General features: G+C 39.7%; 1 protein-coding gene across 2 annotated transcripts in view; it reads left to right on the top strand.

Annotated features, from left to right (window-relative positions):
* The window catches only part of LOC133250602 (zinc finger protein 709-like), a 44,337-nt gene that overhangs the window by 8,225 nt on the left and 14,110 nt on the right, over positions 1 to 22,002 (top strand). Inside the window, exon 4 of one of the 2 annotated variants that reach the window (XM_061422020.1) lies at positions 417 to 20,079. The exons of the other annotated variant lie outside the window; for it this stretch is intronic. Coding sequence (XP_061278004.1) covers positions 417 to 2,157 — 1,741 coding nt within the window. The 3' untranslated portion in view covers positions 2,158 to 20,079. Of the gene's footprint in view, positions 1 to 416; positions 20,080 to 22,002 lie in introns of those variants that run through there. 2 annotated transcript variants of the gene reach the window in all.

The raw sequence follows: 22,002 nt of genomic DNA, 5'->3' as shown, positions 1-22,002 counted from the left end.
TAAACTGTATTTGAATATTAGTTTTTAAAAATAATTTTATTTATTTATGTATTTATTTTTGGCTCTGCTGGGTCTGCATTGGTGCCCAGCTTTTTCTTGACTTATGGAGAGTGGTGGCTATCTCTGTTGCATTAAGGAGACTTCTCATTGCAGTGGCTTGTCTTGTTGTAGAGCTCAAGCTGCAGTACTTTTGGCTCTTGGGCTGCTAGAACACAGACTTAGTACTTGTGCTTCAAACGCTTATTTTCTCCATATCAGGTTAATAGAAAGGTTGGAGATCTGTTGAAGAGCATTCAGTATATTTAACTTGTAACAATTCACACAAGATAGAAAACCCCACTATTCCTGTAAGATGTAATAAATACAAAAATGTAATAGAATAAAGAAAGTAAGAATGTTATTCTCATGATTTGCAGAAGTCCTATGAGAGGGAAACTGCCTGAAAATAAGGACCTTAGTTCCTTTGAAGAAAATCTTATTTCAGCTCTCAAAATGGAGAAAAAGACTCATGATTTAAAACCATGGAAATGCAGTCCATGTGGAAAAACCTTCATGAGTGTTTCATCCCTTACTAGACATATGAAGTGTCATGTTGAAGACAAACCAAGAGAGCATCAAGGGTACCCTGAGAAGTTATATAAGTGTAAAGAATGTGGGAAGGCATTCGTTTCTCCCAGTGCTCTCAGAACACATGAAAGTAGTCACACTGGAAAGAAACCCTATGAATGTTTACAATGTGGAAAAGTTTTTCCATATCAAAAATCTTTCCTACTGCACAAAAGAACTCACACGGGGGAAAAACCCTATGAATGTAGAGAATGTGGGAAAGCCTTCATGTGGAACATAAGTTTTCTAAAACACATGGTAACACACACTGGAGATTTACCTTATAAATGTGAGAAATGTGAGAAAGCATTCATTTTTTTCAGTCATTATCAATATCATTTAAGGAGTCACAATGGAGAGAATCCCTATCAGTGTAAACAATGTGGAAAAACCTTGGAAGCTCCTCGAAGTATAAAAATACATGAAAGAATTCACAGGAGAGAAAAATCCTATGACTGTAACCAATGTGGTAAAACCTTCAATTATTTGTATTCCTTAAAGGCACACAAAACACTTCACACAGAAGAGATGCCATGTATATCTAAAACATATTCTAAAGCATTGACTTTTGCCAGCTCTCTTCAAAAGCATAAGACGATCCACACGCGAGAAAAACCCTATGAGTGTAAGGAGTGTGGGAAAGCCTACAGATTAAATGAAAGGCTCCAAAAACACCTGATAATACACGCTGGAGATGGCCCTTATAAATGTAAGAAATGTGAAAGAGCATTCAATAATTCCAGTTCTCTTGAAATACATGAAAAGAGTCACAGTAGAGAGAAACCCTATGAATGTTTACAATGTGGAAAATGTTTTCCATCTGGAAAATGTTGGCAGCAACACAGAAGAACTCACACTGGGGAGAAACCTTATGAATGTAAAGAATGTGGGAAAGCCTTCTTATGGAAAAGAACTTTTCAAAGACACATGGTAATACACACTGGAGATTCACCTTTTAAATGTCAGAAATGTGAGAAAGGATTCATTACTTTCAGTGATCTTCGAAAGCATGAAAGGCGTCACACTAGAGAGAAACCTTATCTATGTAAACAATGTGGAAGAGAGTTTAAAAGTCCTAAAAGTATTCAAGTTCATGAAAGAATTCACAGAGGAGTGAAACTCTATGAGTGTAACCAATGTGATAAAGCCTACAGTTATTTAAGTTCCTTAACGGAACACAAAAGACAGCACGCAAAAGAGATGCCATATGTATGTAAAACATGTTCTAAAGTATTGATTTCTGCAACTTCTCTTCAAAAGCATGAAAGAATCCACACTGGAGAAAAACCCTATGAGTGTAAGGAATGTGGAAAATCCTACATATTTAACTATTACTTCGAGAAACACATAATAACACATACTGGAGATGGTCATTATAAATGTAAAGAATGTGAGAAAGTATTCATTAATGCCAGTTCTCTTAAAATACATCAGAGAAGTCACATTGGAGAGAAACCATATCAATGTCATCAATGTGGTAAAGGTTATAGATATAAATCACATATAAATAAACATTTAAGAACCCACACTTTACAGACATCCAGTGATTGAAAAATTCAGGAAAACCTTCACTTTCTCTCATGTGCAAGTGTATTAAAATTTCACACTGGACAGAAATCCTGTCAAATGTGAACACTGTGGGAAAGGCATTTTGTTTCCATGTAAGAATAAGCACCTTCTGTCGGGAAGCCTTTGGGTATTTTTTGTTACTCAAATATTTTTTGTGAAACAGTTTTTGTAGTTGTTTCAAATATTTTACTGACTCTTTTGGAAGTGTTTGTTAGCTAAGGAACTTTTTCATTTCCTGAAAGAATTTATTTATGAGTATTCCTTAAAACCTTGCAGTTTTTTTCAGTTAATCATTACACAGTATCCGTTAGTTTTATCCTGTGCATAGCTACTTCATTCTCAGGCCATTTTCTTAGATTTAGTTAGTTTTGAATCAAAAATAATTTCTAATTTTTAACTGTAAAAATTAAATTATGGGACATTTCAGTAACTTTCTGCCAGGGACCCTTAAGGTCACAACTCTCCTGTAGTCAAATATTGTGATGAAATAAATTTTATTAAGAGTGAATACAGATAAACAAGATCCTAATGTATAGCACAGAAAACTGTAGTCAACATCCTGAAATAAAGTGGGCATAGTGGGGCCACCCAAGATGGACAGGTCATGGTGGAGAGGTTGTGGTCCACTGGAGAAGGGAATGGCAAACCACTTCAGTATTCTTGCCGTGAGAACCCCGTGAACAGTATGAAATGGCAAAAAGATAGGATACTGAAAGATTAACTGTCCAGATCAGTAGGTGCCCAATATGCTACTGGAGATCACTGGAGAAATAACTCCAGAAAGAATGATGGGATGGAGCCAAAGAAAAACAACACCCAGTTGTGGATGTGACTGGTGATAGAAGCAAGGTCCATTGCTGTAAAGAGCAATATTGCATAGGAACCTGGACTGTTAGGTCCATGAATCAAGGCAAATTGGAAGTGATCAAACAGGAGATGGCAAGAGTGAACATCGACATTCTAGGAATCAGCAAACTAAGATGGACTGGAATGGGTGAATTTAACTCAAATGACCATTATATCTACTACTGTGGGCAGGAATCTCAGAAGAAATGGAGTAGCCCTCATAGTCAACAGAAGAGTCTGAAATGCAGTACTTGGATGCAGTCTCAAAAACGACAGAATGATCTCTGTTCATTTCCAAGGCAAACCATTCAATATCATGGTAATCCAAGTCTATGCCCTGACCAGTAATGCTGAAGAAGCTGAAGTTGAACAGGTCTATGAAGACCTACAAGACCTTCTAGAACTAACACCCAAAAAAGATGTCCTTTTCATTATAGGGGACAGGAATGCAAAAGTAGGAAGTCAAGAAACACCTGGAGTAACAGGCAAATTTGGCCTTAGAGTACAGAATGAAGCAGGGCAAAGGCTAATAGAGTTCTGCCAAGAGAACACACTGGTCATAGCAAACACCCTCTTCAACAACGCAAGAGAAGACTCTACACATGGACATCACCAGATGGTCGACACTGAAATCAGATTGATTATATTCTTTTCAGCCAAAGATGGAGAAGCTCTATACAGGCAACAAAAACAAGACTGGGAGCTGACTGCGGCTCAGATCATGAACTCCTTATTGCCAAATTCAGACTTATGTGAAGAAAGTGGGGAAAACCACTAGACCATTCAGGTATGACCTAAATCAAATCCCTTATGACTATACAGTGGAAGTGAAAATAGATTTAAGGGACTAGATCTGATAGAGTGCCTGATGAACTATGAACGGAGGTTTGTGACACTGTACAGGAAACAGAAATCAAGACCATCCCCAAGAAAAAGAAATGCAAAAAAGCAAAATGGCTGTCTGAGGAGGCCTTACAAATAGCCGTGAAAAGAAGAGAAGCAAAAAGCAAAGGATAAAAGCAAAGATATACCCATTTGAACGCAGAGTTTCAAAGAATAGCAAGGAGAAATGAGAAAGCCTTCCTCAGTGATCAGTGCAAAGAAATAGAGGGAAACAACAGACTGGGAAAGACTAGAGGTCTCTTCAAGAAAATTAGAGATACCAAGGGAACATTTCATGCAACGATGGGCTTAATGAAGGACAGAAATTGTATGGACCTAAGAGAAGCAGAAGATATTAAGCAGAGGTGGCAAGAATACACAGAACTGTACAAAAAAAAATCTTCACGATCCAGATAATCACGATGGTGTGATCACTCACTCACCTAGAGCGAGACATCCTGGAATGTGAAGTCAAGTGAGCCTTAGGAAGCATCACTACGAATAAAGCTAGTGGAGGTGATGGAATTCCAGGTGAGCTATTTCAAATCCCAAAAGATGATCCTGTGAAAGTGCTGCAGTCAATGTCAGCAAATTTGGAAAACTCAGCAGTGGCCACAGGACTGGGAAAGGTCAGTTTTCATTCCAGTCCCAAAGAAAGGCAATGCCAAAGAATGCTCAAACTACCACACGATTGCACTCATCTCACATGCTAGTAAAGTAATGCTCAAAATTCTCCAAGCCAGGCTTCAGCAGTATGTGAACTGTGAAATTCCTGATGTTCAAGCTGGTTTTAGAAAAGGCAGAGGTACCAGAGATCAAATCCACTGGATAACATCCACTGGATCATCGAAAAAGCAAGAGAGTTTCAGAAAAACACCTATTTCTGCTTTATTGACTATGCCAAAGCCTTTGACTGTGTGGATCACAATAAACTGTGGAAAATTCTGAAAGAGATGGGAATACCAGACCACCTGATCTGCCTCTTGAGAAATTTGTGTGCAGGTCAGGAAGCAACAGTTAGAACTGGACATGGAACAACAGACTGGTTCCAAATAGGGAAGGGATTATCACCCTGCTTATTTAATTTATATGCAGAGTACATCATGAGAAACACTGGGCTGGAGGAAGCACAAGCTGAAATCAAGATTGCTGGGAAAATTATCAATGACCTCAGATGTGCAGGTGACACCACCCTTATGGCAGAAAATGAAGAAGAACTAAAAAGCCTCTTGATGAAGGTGAAAGAGGAGAGTGAAAAAATTGGCTTAAAGCTCAACATTCAGAAAATTAAGATCATAGCATCCAGTCCCATCACTTCATGGCAAATAGATGTGGAAACAGTGGCTGACTTTCTTTTTCTGGGCTCCAGAATCACTGCAGATGGCAATTGCAGCATGAAACTAAAAGATTTAATTTCCTTACTCCTTTGAAGGAAAGTTATGACTAACCTAGACAGCATATTAAAAAGCAGAGACATTACTTTGTCAACAAAGGTCCGTCTAGTCAAGGCTATGGTTTTTCTAGTGGTCATGTATGGATGTGAGAGTTGGACTATAAAGAAAGCTGAGTGCCAAAGAATTGATGTCTTTGAACTGTGGTGTTGGAGAAGACTCTTGAGAGTCTCTTGGACTGCAAGGAGATCCAACCAGTCCATCCTAAAGGAGATCAGTCCTGGGTGTTCATTGGAATGACTGATGCTGAAGCTGAAACTGCAGATCTTTGGCCACCTGATGCAAAGAGAGGACTTATTTGAAAAGACCCTGATGCTGGGAAAGATTGAGGGCAAGAGGAGAAGGGGACGATAGAGGATGAGATGGTTGGATGGCATCACTGACTCAATGGACTTGGGTTTGGGTGGACTCCAGGAGTTGGTGATGGACAGGGAGGCCTGGCGTGTTTTGGTTCATGGGGTCACAAAAAGTCGGACACGACTGAACGACTGAACTGAACTGAAAGAACATATATAATGGGATCACTTTGCCTTGCAGCAGAAATTACCCTAATATTGCTAATCAGCTATACTTCAATAAAAATTAAGAAAAGAATGTTACAAACCCTATAAGACTGTGGTATGTTACAGTAAGAGGTCACAAAAAGGCCTTCTATGAGTCACACTTGTGTTAGAGGAGTTGATTGCTATGCAAGGTAGCAAGGTGTTTTTCTTTAGTGAATGATTTCAAATGTTTATTTTGTCATTGATGATTGGAATCATTTTTATCAGAACAAAAATTTTCTCATATAGTTGAAGTTCAATAGTAAGAAGCTTCATTCAATCATATTAGTAAGGAGAGGGAACTATTAGTCAATTTTATGATTTCACATTTTATTTTTTTTTATCAGTGAGACAGTGTTATAAAATACATAAATTCAGTTCTTCCACATGCTAGGTAATATTTTTTAATCTCCTTTATGACATAATTAAGGCCTATAAATTTATGTAAATTGTTTTGCTGAAAGTTTTCACTTTCATCTCAGGTTCAAAGGATTTGTTACCAAAATAAGCCATTCGTTATATACAATAAATAATACAAATATTTATTAGAGAATTGTCTAGCTTACTTTCAATATGCTGACATTAAAAGAAAAGAGAAATTGAAAGAGTATAGAATACCTCACCAAATTGAGGTTTTGATCAACATCCAGACTCAGACAGCATTGGAAAGACCTATGTCACAGCACATCTAGAGTCCCAGATCATCCCTTATGATTATACAGTGGGAGTGACAAATAGATTCAAGGGATTAGATCAAGAGGATTAAAGATGCATAAAAGTAGAAGAGCTGTTAAGGTACTTAGAAGAAAAGCTAGACAGGAGAATTAGGACCAGACATTGGTCCATTATGTTAGTGTTTCTATAGGTATGAGAAAATTCAAGAATTTGGGCTCATTACAAAAAGAAAAAAAAAAAAACATTACTGAAACATCTGACTATCTGAAGGCCTGTTTTGTTTTGTCCATTTTTTTCCAGAGCACAGATTGAGTGCCTAATTTCTGATATCCACCTTGAATTCCTTTCAGGGGTTATTGAAGTTCAACAACAGTAGTGGCCATGATTTAATCTTTGCAGAGGCAGTCTGCAAGTGCCAGTTTCCAGTCAGCAGGGCCCCTTCATAGCCACAGATTTGACCATGCTTTGAGGGCATTTCATGGCCATTGTGTCCCGTGGTGCTAGAAAGGCTCATTTCCAGGTCTAGCAAAGACTCCATTGACAAGCCACTCAGTGCCTCTTCCCATATCTAGAGTTACATTATTACAATCATTGATCTCATATGGAACTATATATATATATATATATATATATATATATATTTTTTTTTTTTTACCAGTGGCTCAGTCACTTACTTGGTAATGTGATGGTGGTGGTGGTTTGGTCTCTAAGTCGTGTTCGACTCTTGTGACCCCATAGACTGTAGCCTGCAAGGCTCCTCTGTCCCTGGGATTCTTCAGGCAAGAATACTGGAGTGGGTTGCCATTTCCTTCTCCAAGGTATCTTCCCAACCCAGGAATCAAGGGTCTCCTGCCTTGTAGGCAGATTCTTTACCAACTGAGCTACAAGGGAAGCCCACTTGGTAATGTAAGAGACAATAATTTTCTGAAACATGCAACATAGAAAATAATATAACTAGCAGTTATTAGTATGGTCACAAGCAAGAATTTAAGTCAAGAGCTTTCATTAGGTGTATCTCAGTTTACCCCAGGTCATCTGACTTGGTTAAATGGTTATATTCAGGTGTTAATCTGGTTGTACATCATGGAGCATTTTATCTTTATCTAAAGATTGACTACTGATACAAATTTTAGAAACAAAATTAGAGTGTCCTTTTAACAACTTAATTAAATTTTAAGTAATATAACAAAACAGAACTATCTCAGAAGTGAGTAACAAAACTAGGGTTTAATGTTCAGTGAAACATATTTTTCATTGTGAGGGCATTAACCTTGCAGCCAGGAATGCTTTATCCCATCAAATAAAAATGAGGTTTGTCAGGGAGCTAGGAAAAACCAAGTGGCCATCTTGGATTTCCCATAGCCCTGACTGATTTACAGCTATTGCTTACCCATTTTAAATTCCCCAATTAGAAGTAGACTATGGCCATGTTTTAAGGACATCAGGATATCAATAGTTTGACAGTGTGGGGTTAATTTTATAGAAGCAGAAGATGCTTTATCTACATGTACCACAATCTTCATAGATGACTATTAAATAATACTTATTTACTTTACCAAAGTAACAAGATTTTAAAAACAAATATGAATCATTTAAAGGCAAAGAAATTCATAATCTTTTATCAAAAGCTGCATTCTAAGAATTAATAGTGAAATTCAAATTCCAGTCTGGTACCAACAGACAAAATTTGTTTATCTGGTTAATCTTAGAAAAGTCTTTTCCATAAATTTTGAAGAAGTAGCAGTATTCTTCCAAAGGCATCAGAGTGAAACCATATAAGGCGTGTTTAAAATCTGATTGTATTACAATTGACAAAGCAACCTGGTCATTGCTATGACATGTAACACTTTAAAATAACTAGAATTATAATTGACAACATTTTATCAGGACATATCAGATCTTTATGAGTTCCACATAATTTTAGGATATCTATATTAGTAACATCAGCCATACAGTATAACCTGAGAAGATTTATCACCCCTTCAGTACTTTCCATATAATTTAACATGTCAAATGAACCCAGGTAAGTTTAATACCTCTCTTTGAGATGTCTCAGGGGCCCTCTGAAGCATCCCAAAGTCAGCTAGAAGTCAAAAGAACTTCATTAGAATTTAACTTTAGGAAATTTTGCCAAAAATATCAACAGATAGGATCATATAAGTCATTGTGAAACAACAGTTATTCACTTAGCCAAAGTTAACAAGATTTCAAGGCTAAACATGGAACAGATCATTTCAGAGGTAAAAAAAACTTAAAATCCATTGTCAAAAGCAGTTCAACATCTTAAGAAAACTTGTATTATATACAAAACTTTTTTGGGGGTCCACTTTCCATAAAACCTCTCTCTCTTTTAAAAATCACTTTATTTAGAAACAGCCACCTGTAAGTCAGATAAACTTTTTTTTTCGTTGCTGCTGCTAAGTCACTTCAGTAGTGTCCGACTCTGTGTGACCCCATAGACGGCAGCCCACCAGGCTCCCCGTCCCTGGGATTCTTCCTTAATAAACTGCAATTTCATTTCTTATACCTTTTTCTTTTTTTTAACTAAAAACATACATCTTATTTTCCTTAAGCAACCATGAACTGTCCTTATATTAGCATTCTGTAGATTGGTGAACATAAATACCAGTTGTAATTTCTAAAAACATATGCTTTCTTATAGAGAACGTCTCAGGATGGTACCTATTTATTAATAGTCCAAAATCTCTTTAGTTTCTTTGTAAGAGGAAGTTCGTGTTCAGTGATGTTTATTTTATTTAATAAAATCTTATTTTATTTGGAAATGACCTAGCTATTCAATAAATATCCTTCACTTAGTTTACCACACTCTAGAAATTCAAGTTACCTCAAGAGACTATTTCAGACAGCCATTCCAAAAGTATAATTATTCTTAATAGAGTTTATCTAAAAGCTCTTGTCCCATTTATATTTTTCTTTTTTAAAAAATGGTTTCTTCATTCAAGTTACTTTCCTTGTTGACAAATTTAGCTTACATTAAACGTAGGCACAGTAGAAGTATTAAACAGTGTTGATGACTCAAGACATGTCTTAATAAAATAAGCAAACAAGCATTAATACTAGATATTTAATTTGAATATTTCCCAGTTCACGTGAACCTGAAGTTTCATTTAGGTTAATTTCTCCTGTAACTGATTTCTAAGTGCTTACTTTTCTTTAAGCCAATTTAATTAGAACTTATTTACAAATTAACCTCATATTATCCAAAATCAAAGACACAAACTGAGACACAGATAAATCCAGACAGACAGACAGAGATCTCATAGTTTTCCCACTTGAGATTTAAAATGTTCTCTTTGACAATTTTCTCGCTCGCTCGCTCTCTCCCCACACCCCCCTCACCCCCACCCCCACCCCCGGCTTGAAATTCTAATTTGCCCAAGGCTGAGGCAAATTGGGCTGTATATTTCAAGGACTTGGCAAATATTGCAAGCTGTGCTAAATCTCTTCAGTCCTCTCCTATTCTTTGTGACCACATGGACTGCAGCCCTTCAAGCTCCTCTGTCCATGGGATCCCCCAAGCAAGAACACTGCAGTGTGCTGCCATGCCCTCCTCCGGGGGATCCTCCCAACCCAGGGATTAAACCTGTGTCTCTTGCATCTCCTGCATTGGCAGACAGATTCTGCCCCACCAGGGCCATCTGGAAAGCCCAGGCAAAGGTTGACATCAAACTTTTTTCTAGGTAGGCCTTTGTAAAAAGCTAGCTGTTTTTAATTTTGTATACAAAAAGAACCAGTATTGAAGTTTCAAAGGAAAAATTTTTCTTCATTTTAACCAGTTTTCTTCAGTGTCTAAAGAATATCATGCCCAGCCTGTGTCAAAAGTCATCTTTCCTTTCTGTAGTTTTTATAGCTAAAATATAGAGCAAATAGTGCTCAAATTGATACTGATACAGGGGAAGAAAAAAAAAAAACTTGGTAGAGTGGGGGAAGGAGTTAGGGAAGCCGGGCTTCCCCTCTCCCCACTGAGAGTTAGGGAAAGTTAGAAGGGGATTAGCTGATGGAGAGGGAGACAGAGGCAGATTGAGGGGTGTGATAAGGCAGCAACAGGACAAAGAAAAGAAAAAGAGAGGAGTGGGGGACACTGCTAGAGCTGTGGGCCAACTCTAAGGAGAGCCGACTTAAAAAGCAAAGATTTGATCAACTAATATAATTTTGGCATTGTAACTTCGACAGTCATCCTCACAAATCACATAATTCTTTTTCCAGTTGTAACTTCTCTTTAGACAATTTTAACTTAAATTCATGTACCTTACGGTAGGGAGAGAGGAGGTTCCAGCCTCTCAGCTAGCACGGCACATTCTTCAGTTCAGTTCAGTTGCTCAGTCATGTCTGACTCTTTGAGACCCCATGGACTGCAGCATGCCAGGCCCCCCTGTCCATCACCAACTGCTGGAGTCTACCCAAACCCATGTCCATTGAGTCGGTGATGCCATCCAACCATCTCATCCTCTGTTGTCCCCTTCTCCTGCCTTCAATCTTTCCCAGCATCAGGGTCTTTTCAAATGAGTCAGCCCTTCGCATCAGGTGGCCAAAGTATCATAGTTTCAGCTTCAGCATCAATCTTTCCAAAGAATATTCAGGACTGATTTCCTTTAGGATGGACTGGTTGGATCTCCTTGGAGCCCAAGGGACTCTCAAGAGTCTTCTCCAACACCACAGTTCAAAAGCACCAATTCTTTGGTGCTCAGCTTTCTTTATAGTCCAACTCTCACATCCATACATGACTACTGGAAAAACCATGGCTTTGACTAGACGAACCTTTGTTGGTAAAGTAATGTCTCTGCTTTTTAAAATGCTGTCTAGGTTGGTCATAACTTTTCTTCCAAGGAGCAAGCAAACCTTTCTCGATTAACACATTCTTAACATTTCTCAACCAGGGCAAGCTGAAAACATTTAATAACTTTTAAAATTTTGGCTAACTTTAAGATTCCATTTCTCACATAATTCAGTGAATATGTCTCATTCATTAGCTAACAAGCAATAAGGTGAATCTTCCCATCCGGGAATAAAATCTCCATCAAATTTAAATCTCTTTTTTTCTTAAAGAGTGGCATTTTGTCTCACAAATCCTGCTCACAGCACTAATTAATGTTTTGCTGAAAGTTTTCACTTTTCATCTCAGGTTCGAAGGATTTGTAAACAAAATAAGCCACTTGTTATATACAAATAAATAATACAGATATTTATTAAAGAAGTATCTAGCTTACTTTCAACATACTAAATTTAAAGGAAAGAGAAATAGAAACAGCAGTGTATAGCGTATACATCACCAAATTGGGTTTTGACCAACATCCAGACTTAAACAGCAATGGGAAGTCCCATGTCACAGCAATTGTGAGACAATAAAAGATGGCTAGAGAGAAAGGACAACAATGCCAGTGAAGCTGTTTTAAAAGAATCTGCTCTTTTTAAAAATTTAATTTTATTGCAGTATGGTTGATTTTACCATGTTGTATTAACTTCTGTGTACAACAAAGTGATTCCATTATATATGACATTGTTTTTTATATTTTACTTTATTACAGTTTATCAGAAGATATTGAATGCAGAACCCTACACTATATTGTAGGACCTTGATGTTGAGCTGTTCAATGTATAATAGTTTGCATAGGCCAGTTCGAAACTCCCATTTCATCACTCCTCCATCATCTCCTCCCCTTGGCAACCAAAAGTCTACTCTTGATGTCTGTGAGTCTATTTCTGATTTTAGTCAAGTTCATTTGTGACACATTTTAGATTCTACATACAACTGATGCCAGCTATATTTCTTTCTAACTTACTTCACTCACCATGGTAATCTCTAGATTCATTCATATTAGGCAAATGGCATTTCATTCTTTTTTGTGGTTGAGTAAGTCCATCCTTACTCATGGACATGGAACAAAAGACTGATTCCAAATAGGAAAACGAGTAGGTCAAGCCTGTATATTGTCACCCTGCTTATTTAACTTATATGCAGAGTACATCATGAGAAACGCTGGGCTGGAAGAAGCACAAGCTGGAATCAAGATTTCTGGGAGAAATATCAGTAACCTCAGATATGCAGATGACACCACCCTTATGGCAGAAAGTGAAGAGGAACTCAAAAGCCTCTTGATGAAAGTGAAAGTGGAGAGTGAAAAACTTGGCTTAAAGCTCAACATTCAGAAAACGAAGATCATGGCATCCGGTCCCACCACTGCATGGGAAATAGATGGGGAAACAGTGGAAACAGTGTCAGACTTTATTTTTCTGGGCTCCAAAATCACTACACATGGTGACTGCAGCCATGAAATTAAAAGACGCTTCCTCTTTGGAAGGAAAGTTATGACCAACCTAGATAGCATATTCAAAAGCAGAGACATTACTTTGCCAACAAAGGTCCATCTAGTCAAGGCTATGGTTTTTCCTGTGGTCATGTATGGATGTGAGAGTTGGACTGTGAAGAAGGCTGAGCACCGAAGAATTGATGCTTTTGAACTGTGGTGTTGGAGAAGACTCTTGAGAGGCCCTTGGACTGCAAGGAGATCCAACCAGTCCATTCCGAAGGAGATCAGCCCTGGGATTTCTTTGGAAAGAATGATGCTAAAGCTGAAACTCCAGTACTTTGGCCACCTCATGCGAAGAGTTGACTCATTGGAAAAGAGTCTGATGCTGGGAGGGATTGGGGGCAGGAGAAGAAGGGGACAACAGAGGATGAGATGGCTGGATGGCATCACTGACTCGATGGACGTGAGTCTGAGTGAACTCAGGGAGTTGGTGATGGACAGGGAGGCCTGGCGTGCTGTGATTCAGGGGTCACAAAGAGTCAGGCACGACTGAGCGGCTGAACTGAAATGAACTGAACTGAATACACTGTGACATCCTTGCCAAAGGTAAAATATATCCCAAGTATTTATAGAATGGAAAATGAGAAAAGGCTCCCATACTTATCACAACCAAAGGCTACTAGGAAAATTCCATTAAATACCAAACTGCCCGAACTTCCAGGTGGTCCAGTGGCTAAGACTCAGGGTTCCCAGTGCAGAGGGCTCCTGTTCCATCCTTGGCCAGGGAACTAGAAAATATTAAACTGTAATGTTTTCAATGGCCCATTAACTGAGAATGAATAGAACATTATAAAGATTTCATTTCACTCTAATTTCACTTAACCCCACCCCTGGATCCAACAGGCTTCAAACAGCAAGAGAAAAAACTCATCTGATTAAAGAAAAGAATAACTACCTTTAAATCTTAAGCTTAACGCCTCCTAGTGTTGAAGACCTCCAGGTGGCATTGGTAAAGGATCTGCCTGCCAATGCAGGAGATGCAGGTGACACGGATTCCCTGGCTGGGGAAGATTCTCCGATGTAAGAAATGGCAACCCTCTCCAGTATTTTACCTGGAAAACCCCATGGACAGAGGGGCCTGGCGGGCTACAGTCCATGGGGTCACAAAGACTCAGATAAAAGGGAGCCACTGAACACACATGTGCAAGTGCCTGCACGCATGCAGGCGCACGCGTGCGCACGCACACACACACACACACTAGTGTTGAAAGACAGCTTATAGAATTTACTCATTTTAGTATTCATTTCTAAAATTTCTAAAACTAGTAGAATTCCAGCTTTCAAGGATACACTTGAAGAAAGATCCTTAGTAAACACAACATAATTATAAACTTTAAAAACAACTCTTTCATATTGAAGGTTTCCTGGAACATGAGGCTTGATTACTTTCCACCAAATTATCTCATGTTGGGAATTCCCTGTGGGCCAGGGGCTAAGACACTGAGCTCCCAATGCAGAGGACCAATTCCTGTTCAGGGAACTTTATCCCACATTGTGCAACTAAGTGTTCCCATCGGCAACTAAAACACCCCAAATGGGGGAAGGAAGATGCCCTGTGCCACAAGTAAGACCTGACTCAGCCAAATAAATATTTTTTAAACAATTATTTTTGGACATATTTATTTTATTTGGCTATATCTGGTAGTGGTCGTGGCACACTCTCTTGCAGCATAGTAGGATTTGCACCCCATAGGCTTCTCGCTAGTTGTGGGGGGGCTTAGTTCCCCTGGGAGTAGGTGGCATCTTAGTTTGCAGACCAGGAACTGAACCCTAGTCACCTGCTTTGGAGTTATAATGTTCAGTCGCTAAGTCACGCTGGACTCTTTGTGACCCTGTGAACTGCACCACACCAGGCTTCCCTGTCCTGCACTATCTCCCATACTTTGGTCAAAGTCATGTCCATTGAGTCAGTGATGCCATCCCAACTATCTCCTCTTCTGTTGCCACCTTCTCCTGCCCTCAAGCTTCTGCATTGGAACTGGATTCTTAACCTGTGGACCACGAGAGAAGTCCCTAAGTAAATATTTTTGAAAAATTGACTGTGATGATGATTGCATGTACCTACAAATATCCTTAAATTTATAAAAGGTACTCTTCGTGAGAGCCTTCCACATTATGTGTGATACATGTCAATGAAGCTGTTCAAATAAACTAATGTGTTTTTTACAATGGAAAGTGTTTTTTACAATGGAAAAGAGTTTTTCAATGCAGTCTTTGGGGCACTTAAGAGTTTCCAGGTTACTTAATACTCTCTACTCTACTCTACTCTACTTAATACCTCTCTGCTTAAAAGTGAAGTGTTAGTCACTCAGTTGGGTGTCCTACTCTTTGCAACCCCAGGGACTGTAGCTCATCTGGCTCCTCTGTCCATGGAATTTTCAAGGCAAGAATATGGAGTGGTGTGCCATTCCCTTCTCCAGGGGATCTTCCTGACCCAGGTTTCGAACATGGATCTCTTGCATTGCAGGCAGATACTTTACTGTCTGAACCACCAGGGAAGCCCAAAATGACACTGAGGTACCCACCTCACCATGGTCGGAATGGCCATTGTGAAAAGTCTGCAAATAACATACTGGGGAGGGTGTGGAAAAGGAAAACACTTTTATATTGTTAGTGGGCATGTAAATTGGTGTATCCACTTTGGAAAACAGTATGGAGGTTCCCCAGCATCTAGAGTTGCCATACAATCCACCAGTCCCGCTCCTGATATATATACAGAAAAAAACTCAAATTCAAAATATTCTAGGTACCCCACTGTTCATAGCAGCACTATCAATACCACCAAGCCATGGAAACAAAAAACATGTTAACTGACAGATAAAGGGATAAAGAAAATGCGGCACTTATATACATTGGAATGTTACTGAGACATAAAACATGAAATAATGCTTTTTGCAACAACAAAGATTTGCCTTCAGATTACTGTATGATATCACTTATATGTGGTATCTAAAATATGACAGGAAACGAGCTGTGGGAGGGATAAATTGGAAGTTGTACATTAGCAGATACAAACTACTACACATAAAATAAACGACACAGTCCTAGTGTATACCACAGGATAATGTAATCAACATCTTGTAAAAAACCATACTGGAAAATAAAGTGAAAAAGGATATCAGATCAGATCAGTCGCTCAGTCGTGTCCGACTGTTTGCGACCCCATGAATCACAGCACGCCAGGCCTCCCTGTCCATCACCAACTCCCGGAGTTCACTCAGACTCACGTCCATCGAGTCAGTGATGCCATCCAGCCATCTCATCCTCTGTCATCCCTTTCTCCTCCTGCCCCCAATCCCTCCCAGCATCAGAGTCTTTTCCAATGAGTCAACTCTTGGCATGAGGTGGCCAAAGTACTGGAGTTTCAGCTTTAGCATCATTCCTTCCAAAGAAATCCCAGGGCTGATCTCCTTCAGAATGGACTGGTTGGATCTCCTTGCAGTCCAAGGGCCTCTCAAGAGTCTTCTCCAACACCACAGTTCAAAAGCATCAATTCTTCGGTGCTCAGCCTTCTTCACAGTCCAACTCTCACATCCATACATGACCACAGGAAAAACCATAGCCTTGACTAGACGAACCTTTGTTGGCAAAGTAATGTCTCTGCTTTTGAATATGCTATCTAGGTTGGTCATAACTTTCCTTCCAAAGAGGAAGCGTCTTTTAATTTCATGGCTGCAGTCACCATCTGTAGTGATTTTGGAGCCCCCAAAAATAAAGTCTGACACTGTTTCCACTGTTTCCCCATCTATTTCCCATGCAGTGGTGGGACTGGATGCCATGATCTTCGTTTTCTGAGTGTTGAGCTTTAAGCCAAGTTTTTCACTCTTCACTTTCACTTTCATCAAAAGGCTTTCGAGTTCCTCTTCATGTATTTATAAATACTTATGGGCTTCCCTGGTGGTTCAGATGGTAAAGAATCCGCCAGCAAAGTGGGAGACCTGCATTCAATCCCTGGGTTGGGAAGACCCCGTGGAGGAGGTCATGGCAACCCATTCCAGTATTCTTCCCTGGTAAATCCCATAGACAGAGGAGCCTGGAGAGCTACAGTCCATAGGGTCACAAAGAGTTGGACACGACTAAGCGATACTTACAGGACTTCCCTGGTGGCTCAGATGGTAAAGCGTCTGTCTACAATCCGGGAGACCTGGGTTCAGTCCCTGGGTTGGGAAGATCCCTTGGAGAAGGAAAAGGCAACTCACTCCGGTACCCTTGCCTGGAAAATCCCATGGATGGAGAAGCTTGGTAGGCTACAGTCCACAGCGTCACAAAGAGTCAGACAGGACTGAGCGACTTCACTTTCACTTTCACTTTCGATGATAGCTTACGGTGATGTTGGATTCGTAATCCTTGAGGAAGATTTAGCTTCAGGACCAGAGGCCGGGCTTGATCACCAAGAGCTTTTGTGTAGCAGGTTTATTAAGTAAGAAAAGGGACAAAGCTTCTGACATAGACATCAGAAGAGAAAGCTTCTGACATAGACATCAGAAGGGGGACAGAGAGTGCCCCCCTTGTTAGTGTTAGCAAGGGAGTTAAACACTTTTTTAGTTACTACAATAAATTAAAAGAATGTCTGAAGTTTTGTGAAAAGTTTACCAGACCCACTCCTACAATTTACATTTTAGGATAACAGGATTAGAATTTAACAATAGAAAGATCCTACCAGACCCATTCCCATAATATGCATTCTAAGATATCAGGATTAGTCAGAGGTTTTCAGGAAGAAGAAACTGTCCTCAAGCAGGATACATTGTTGTTATATAACTCCTAGTGCAGAGTTTAAACTGAGTTGTGTAATCATCAGTTCCAGGCTTAAAGAAAAAGAAAAAAAGTTTTATGTGACTAAGACTAAGGAATGTAGAGAAAAAAAAGTTTGTCCTTTTCTCCTCCTTGAGAACCCCAGATCCCTCTCCTTTTCAGGGACCCCAGACTTCTTATCTATCTGCCTAGGAATTAACTCTCTCTCTAACACAACATTGTAAAGTAGCTCTCCTTTAATAAAAATAAACAAATAATCCGATTTTACTGTAAAAATTTCTTTCATATATATTGAGACCATCGATGGTTGAGATGGTGATTAATACAGTTGGATTAATAACTACCACAGTTTTACAGTTTCTTTTTGTTACTCTTATTCTTTCATTTGTTTTTTCTCTTTTTTCTTACTTTCTCTGGATTTAAATGAGCATTTTACCTTGTGCATCCTTTTTTCTTTTTTTTTTTTTGCATCCTTTTTTCTTTTCTTAGCCTATCCATTTTTTAAAAAGTTTTCAAGTGGTTATCCTTGAGAGTTTAGTATACATTTAGAATTAACATTCATCCTCTGCAACGTAACTGAGTACCTCTCCAGCGGTTGGGCACGTACCTCACACCGCACTATTCTCAATTCCCCTCCTCTGTCCCTTTCCAAATGCTGCGCTTAGTTGCTCATTGTCTCCGACTCTTTGCGACCCCATGGACTATAGCCCCCAGACTCCTCTGTCCTTGGGGATTCTCCAAGCAAGAATACTGAAGTGGGTTGCCATGCCCTCCTCCAGGGGATCTTCCCAACCCAGGGATCGAACCCAGGTCTCCTGCATTGCAGGTGGATTCTCTACCATCTTAGCCACCACATGGCTGTCATTTATTTCACTGAATCACAAAGTTATTATTCCCAACATCATTGTTGCTAAATTATTATAGACATGTCATCTGTTATAGAAGAAATATAAAAGGTGTTTAGCATTATTCTTCTTTTAATCCTCATCCATAATTTATATTCTTTCTGATGAATCTTAAAGCTTGTCTTTCAAAGTTGGTGTACTAGTGACAAATTCCCTGAAGTTTTGTCTTAAAGTGGCATTATCTTTCTTAATTTTTAAGAGTAATTCTGCTTCCTAACAAAAATCTAGAAAAGTTTTTTTTTTTTTAATTTCAGAACTTTAAATATTTCATTCCACTTGGTTCTGGCTCATATATTTATGTATTTATTTTCGTATTCACTGGATCTTTGTTTTACTACAGGGGCTCCCTGTTTCAGGGCACAGCCTCTTATGTCTTCTCTTGTTGCAAAGCACCAGCCCTAGGGAGCTCGAGCTTCTCCAGTTTGACTCATAGGATCTAGAGCACTGGCTCAGCAGTTGTGGCGCACGTGGGCTTAGTTGTCCTGCAGCATGTGACATCTTAGTCCCCAAAGCAGGGGTCAAACCCGTGTCTCCTGCATTGCAAGGCAGATTCTTAATCAGTGGACCACCAGGGCAGTCTCAGTTCTTGCTTATTTTTGTTTTCGTTTTTCTTTTTTTTTTTTCATGAAAAGAACTCCAATTTCATTCTAGTGTTTGTTTCTCCCTACCTAAACTATACCTCTGGCTTCTTACAATAAATGCTCTTTGCTTTGTTTTTGTTTTTTTTTTTCTATACTTTGCATATAATATATTTCAGTTTCCATTTTTAGATGTTTTCATTTTTACTCTTTAGGAAGTTTCCTGGATCTGTGAATGTTGTCGGTCAGTAATAATAGGAAAATCTCAGTGGTTGTTCCTTCTATCTGTCTTTTCTCAGTAATTTTCATTATATGTATCTGAAATTTTCTGTTAAAGAAGGTCATGCTATAAGATTTCGGTTGTGGTGTAGTGGTTAAGAATCTGCCTATCAAAGCAGGTGACTCGGGTTTGAACCTTGTCCAGGAAGATTCCACATGCCACGGGGCCACTCCCCCGTGTACCACAACTACTAAAGCCCACACATTCTAGATTCAGTGTGCCCTAATTACTGAGCCCATTTGCAGGAAATACTGCAACTCTTGCACCCTAGAGCCTGTGCTCCACATCATGAGAAACCACCACAATCAGAATCCCATGCACTGCAACTAGAGTCACCCCTGCTCCTGCAACTAGAGAAAGCCAGCATGCAGTAACAAAGACACATGGGCTGTGTGCTTAGTCGCTCAGTCATGTCCAGCTCTTTTGGAGCCCATGGATTGTAGCCTGCCAAGCTCCTCTATCCTTGGCATTCTCCAAGAAAGAATACAGGAGTGCATAGCCATTCTGTTCTCCAGGGGATCATCCCAACCCAGGGATCGAACCCAGGTCTCCTGCCTTAAAGGTAGATTCTTTACCATCTAAACCACCAGGGAAGCCCAACAAAGACTCAAGGCAGCCAAAAAATAAATTTTAAAATGAATAAATAAATAAATAAAGGTCATGCCAGGATTCCAGGACATTGTGTTATACCTCTAATGATGTTTTTTGTCTTTGTGTTAGGTTTAGGTGAAACAGAATTTCTTGAACACAAGCCTTAAGAACAGAACATTTGGACCATATTTAAGAAACTTCATTCTTTTCTCTTTCCCAGTTTTAGGACACCCAGTAGTTTGCCCTTTGCAGTCAGTGCTCTCATGGCTCTGGGAGGACTTGTTTATTTCAAAGTTTCTTATTCTCCTCTTGTGAAATGGAGAATCACAATGTTTAAATTCACCAAAGACTAGATTTTCACCTGTCAGTGGTTATAGTGGCTGCTTGGGAAACACTTGTTCCTGAAATTACAAGGAGACTTTATGTTCTTTTGAAGGAAGCCAATGATTTAACCCTTACATATTTTATAATCATGGGAAAATTCACCATTAAACTATTGTGGATGTAGGAGAACTCCCTTGTACACTGTAGCTCTTAACTTTTTCCTTAGGGCAGTAAGGTCTACCGTATACTCTTAAGGTGTGATGAGAAGTTTTTCTGGCCTATAATGGCACTGTGTTCTAAAATTTGGCTGGAAGCAGTCCTGAGGGAACTGATTACAAGGTGTTTTTGGTCTAAGATGGGTTCCCAGGTGGCACTAGTGGTAAAGAACCTGCCTGCTAATGTAGAAGATATAAGAGACACAGGTTCGACTCCTGGGTCTGGAAGATCCCCTGGAGGAGGTCATGGCAACCCATTCCACTATTCCTGTCTGGAGCATCCCATGGACAGAGGAGCCTGGTGGGCTACAATCCATGGGGTCACAAAGAGTCGGACATGACTGAGGTGATTAGCACGCACTTTGTCTAGGATATTAAAGTTTTTTTTTCATCCAGGAATTTGACAGAAGTTGACAGAGTCCAAGCTATAGTTGATTGAAATCAGGAGGGTCAAACTTCCTAATTCCATCCTCCACACGGGTAGAGGCCTTAGTTCCTACATAACTGAAAGATATATTGTTATGGATCTCCCTTAAGGAAGGACTACAACTGAAGCGACACAGCAGCAGCAGCAGCAGGACTCTACTGTATCATTGCACTAGGCAGTGTTTGACTGCCTTTTCTCTGTTCTTTCATTCCTTGTTCCTTTAAGATCATGGCTCAGACCTGTTCAAGGGCAAGCATCCAGGTCAGGCTTAGATCACAGAATATGTTAACCCAGAAACGTCTTCTTCTTGTCGTGAAAGCCATGTGTGTTTCTCTTTCTCCAGGGATCTCCTACTTTATTTTTATTTTATTTTTTTTAAGTTCTTCGGTCAGTTTAGTCGCTCAGTCGTGTTGGACTCTTTGCCACCCCATGGACTGCAGCACTCCAGGCCTCCCTGTCCATCACCAACTCCCGTTGTTTACTCAAACTCACGTCCATTGGGTCGGTGATGCCATCCAACTGTCTCATCCTCTGTCGAACCCTTCTCCTGCTTTCAATCTTTCCCAGCATCAGGGTCTTTTCAAATGAGTCAGTTCTTCGCATCAGGTGGCCAAAGTATTGGAGTTTCAGCTTCAGCATCAGTCCTTCCAATTAATATTCAGGACTGATTTCCTTTAGGATGGATGGTTGGATCTCCTTGCAGTCCAAGGGACTCTTAGGGTCTTCTCCAACACCACAGTTCAAAAGCATCAATTCTTCCATGCTCAACTTTCTTTATACTCCAAGTCTCACATCCGTACATGACTACTGGAAAAACCATAGCTTTGACTTGACCTTTGTTAGCAAAGTAATGTCTGCTATTAGGGAGGGGAGGTGTTACTCTCTTCCGGTGAGGGGCAGGGTTCCCTGAGGCAGTTCTTCAGTAAGATTATAATAACAAAGGTGGCCAAGCGGTAAAGAATCTGCCTAACAATGCAGGTGGCAGCCGGTGCCTCCCACCTCCGAGTCCCGGTGGGTCCGGCTGGGC

The sequence above is a fragment of the Bos javanicus genome, chromosome 7 (genome assembly GCF_032452875.1).
Source record: "Bos javanicus breed banteng chromosome 7, ARS-OSU_banteng_1.0, whole genome shotgun sequence".
NCBI lineage: Eukaryota > Metazoa > Chordata > Mammalia > Artiodactyla > Bovidae > Bos > Bos javanicus.
The sequence above is the reverse complement of the archived record's forward strand: the minus strand, read 5'-3'. Positions and strand labels throughout refer to the sequence as shown.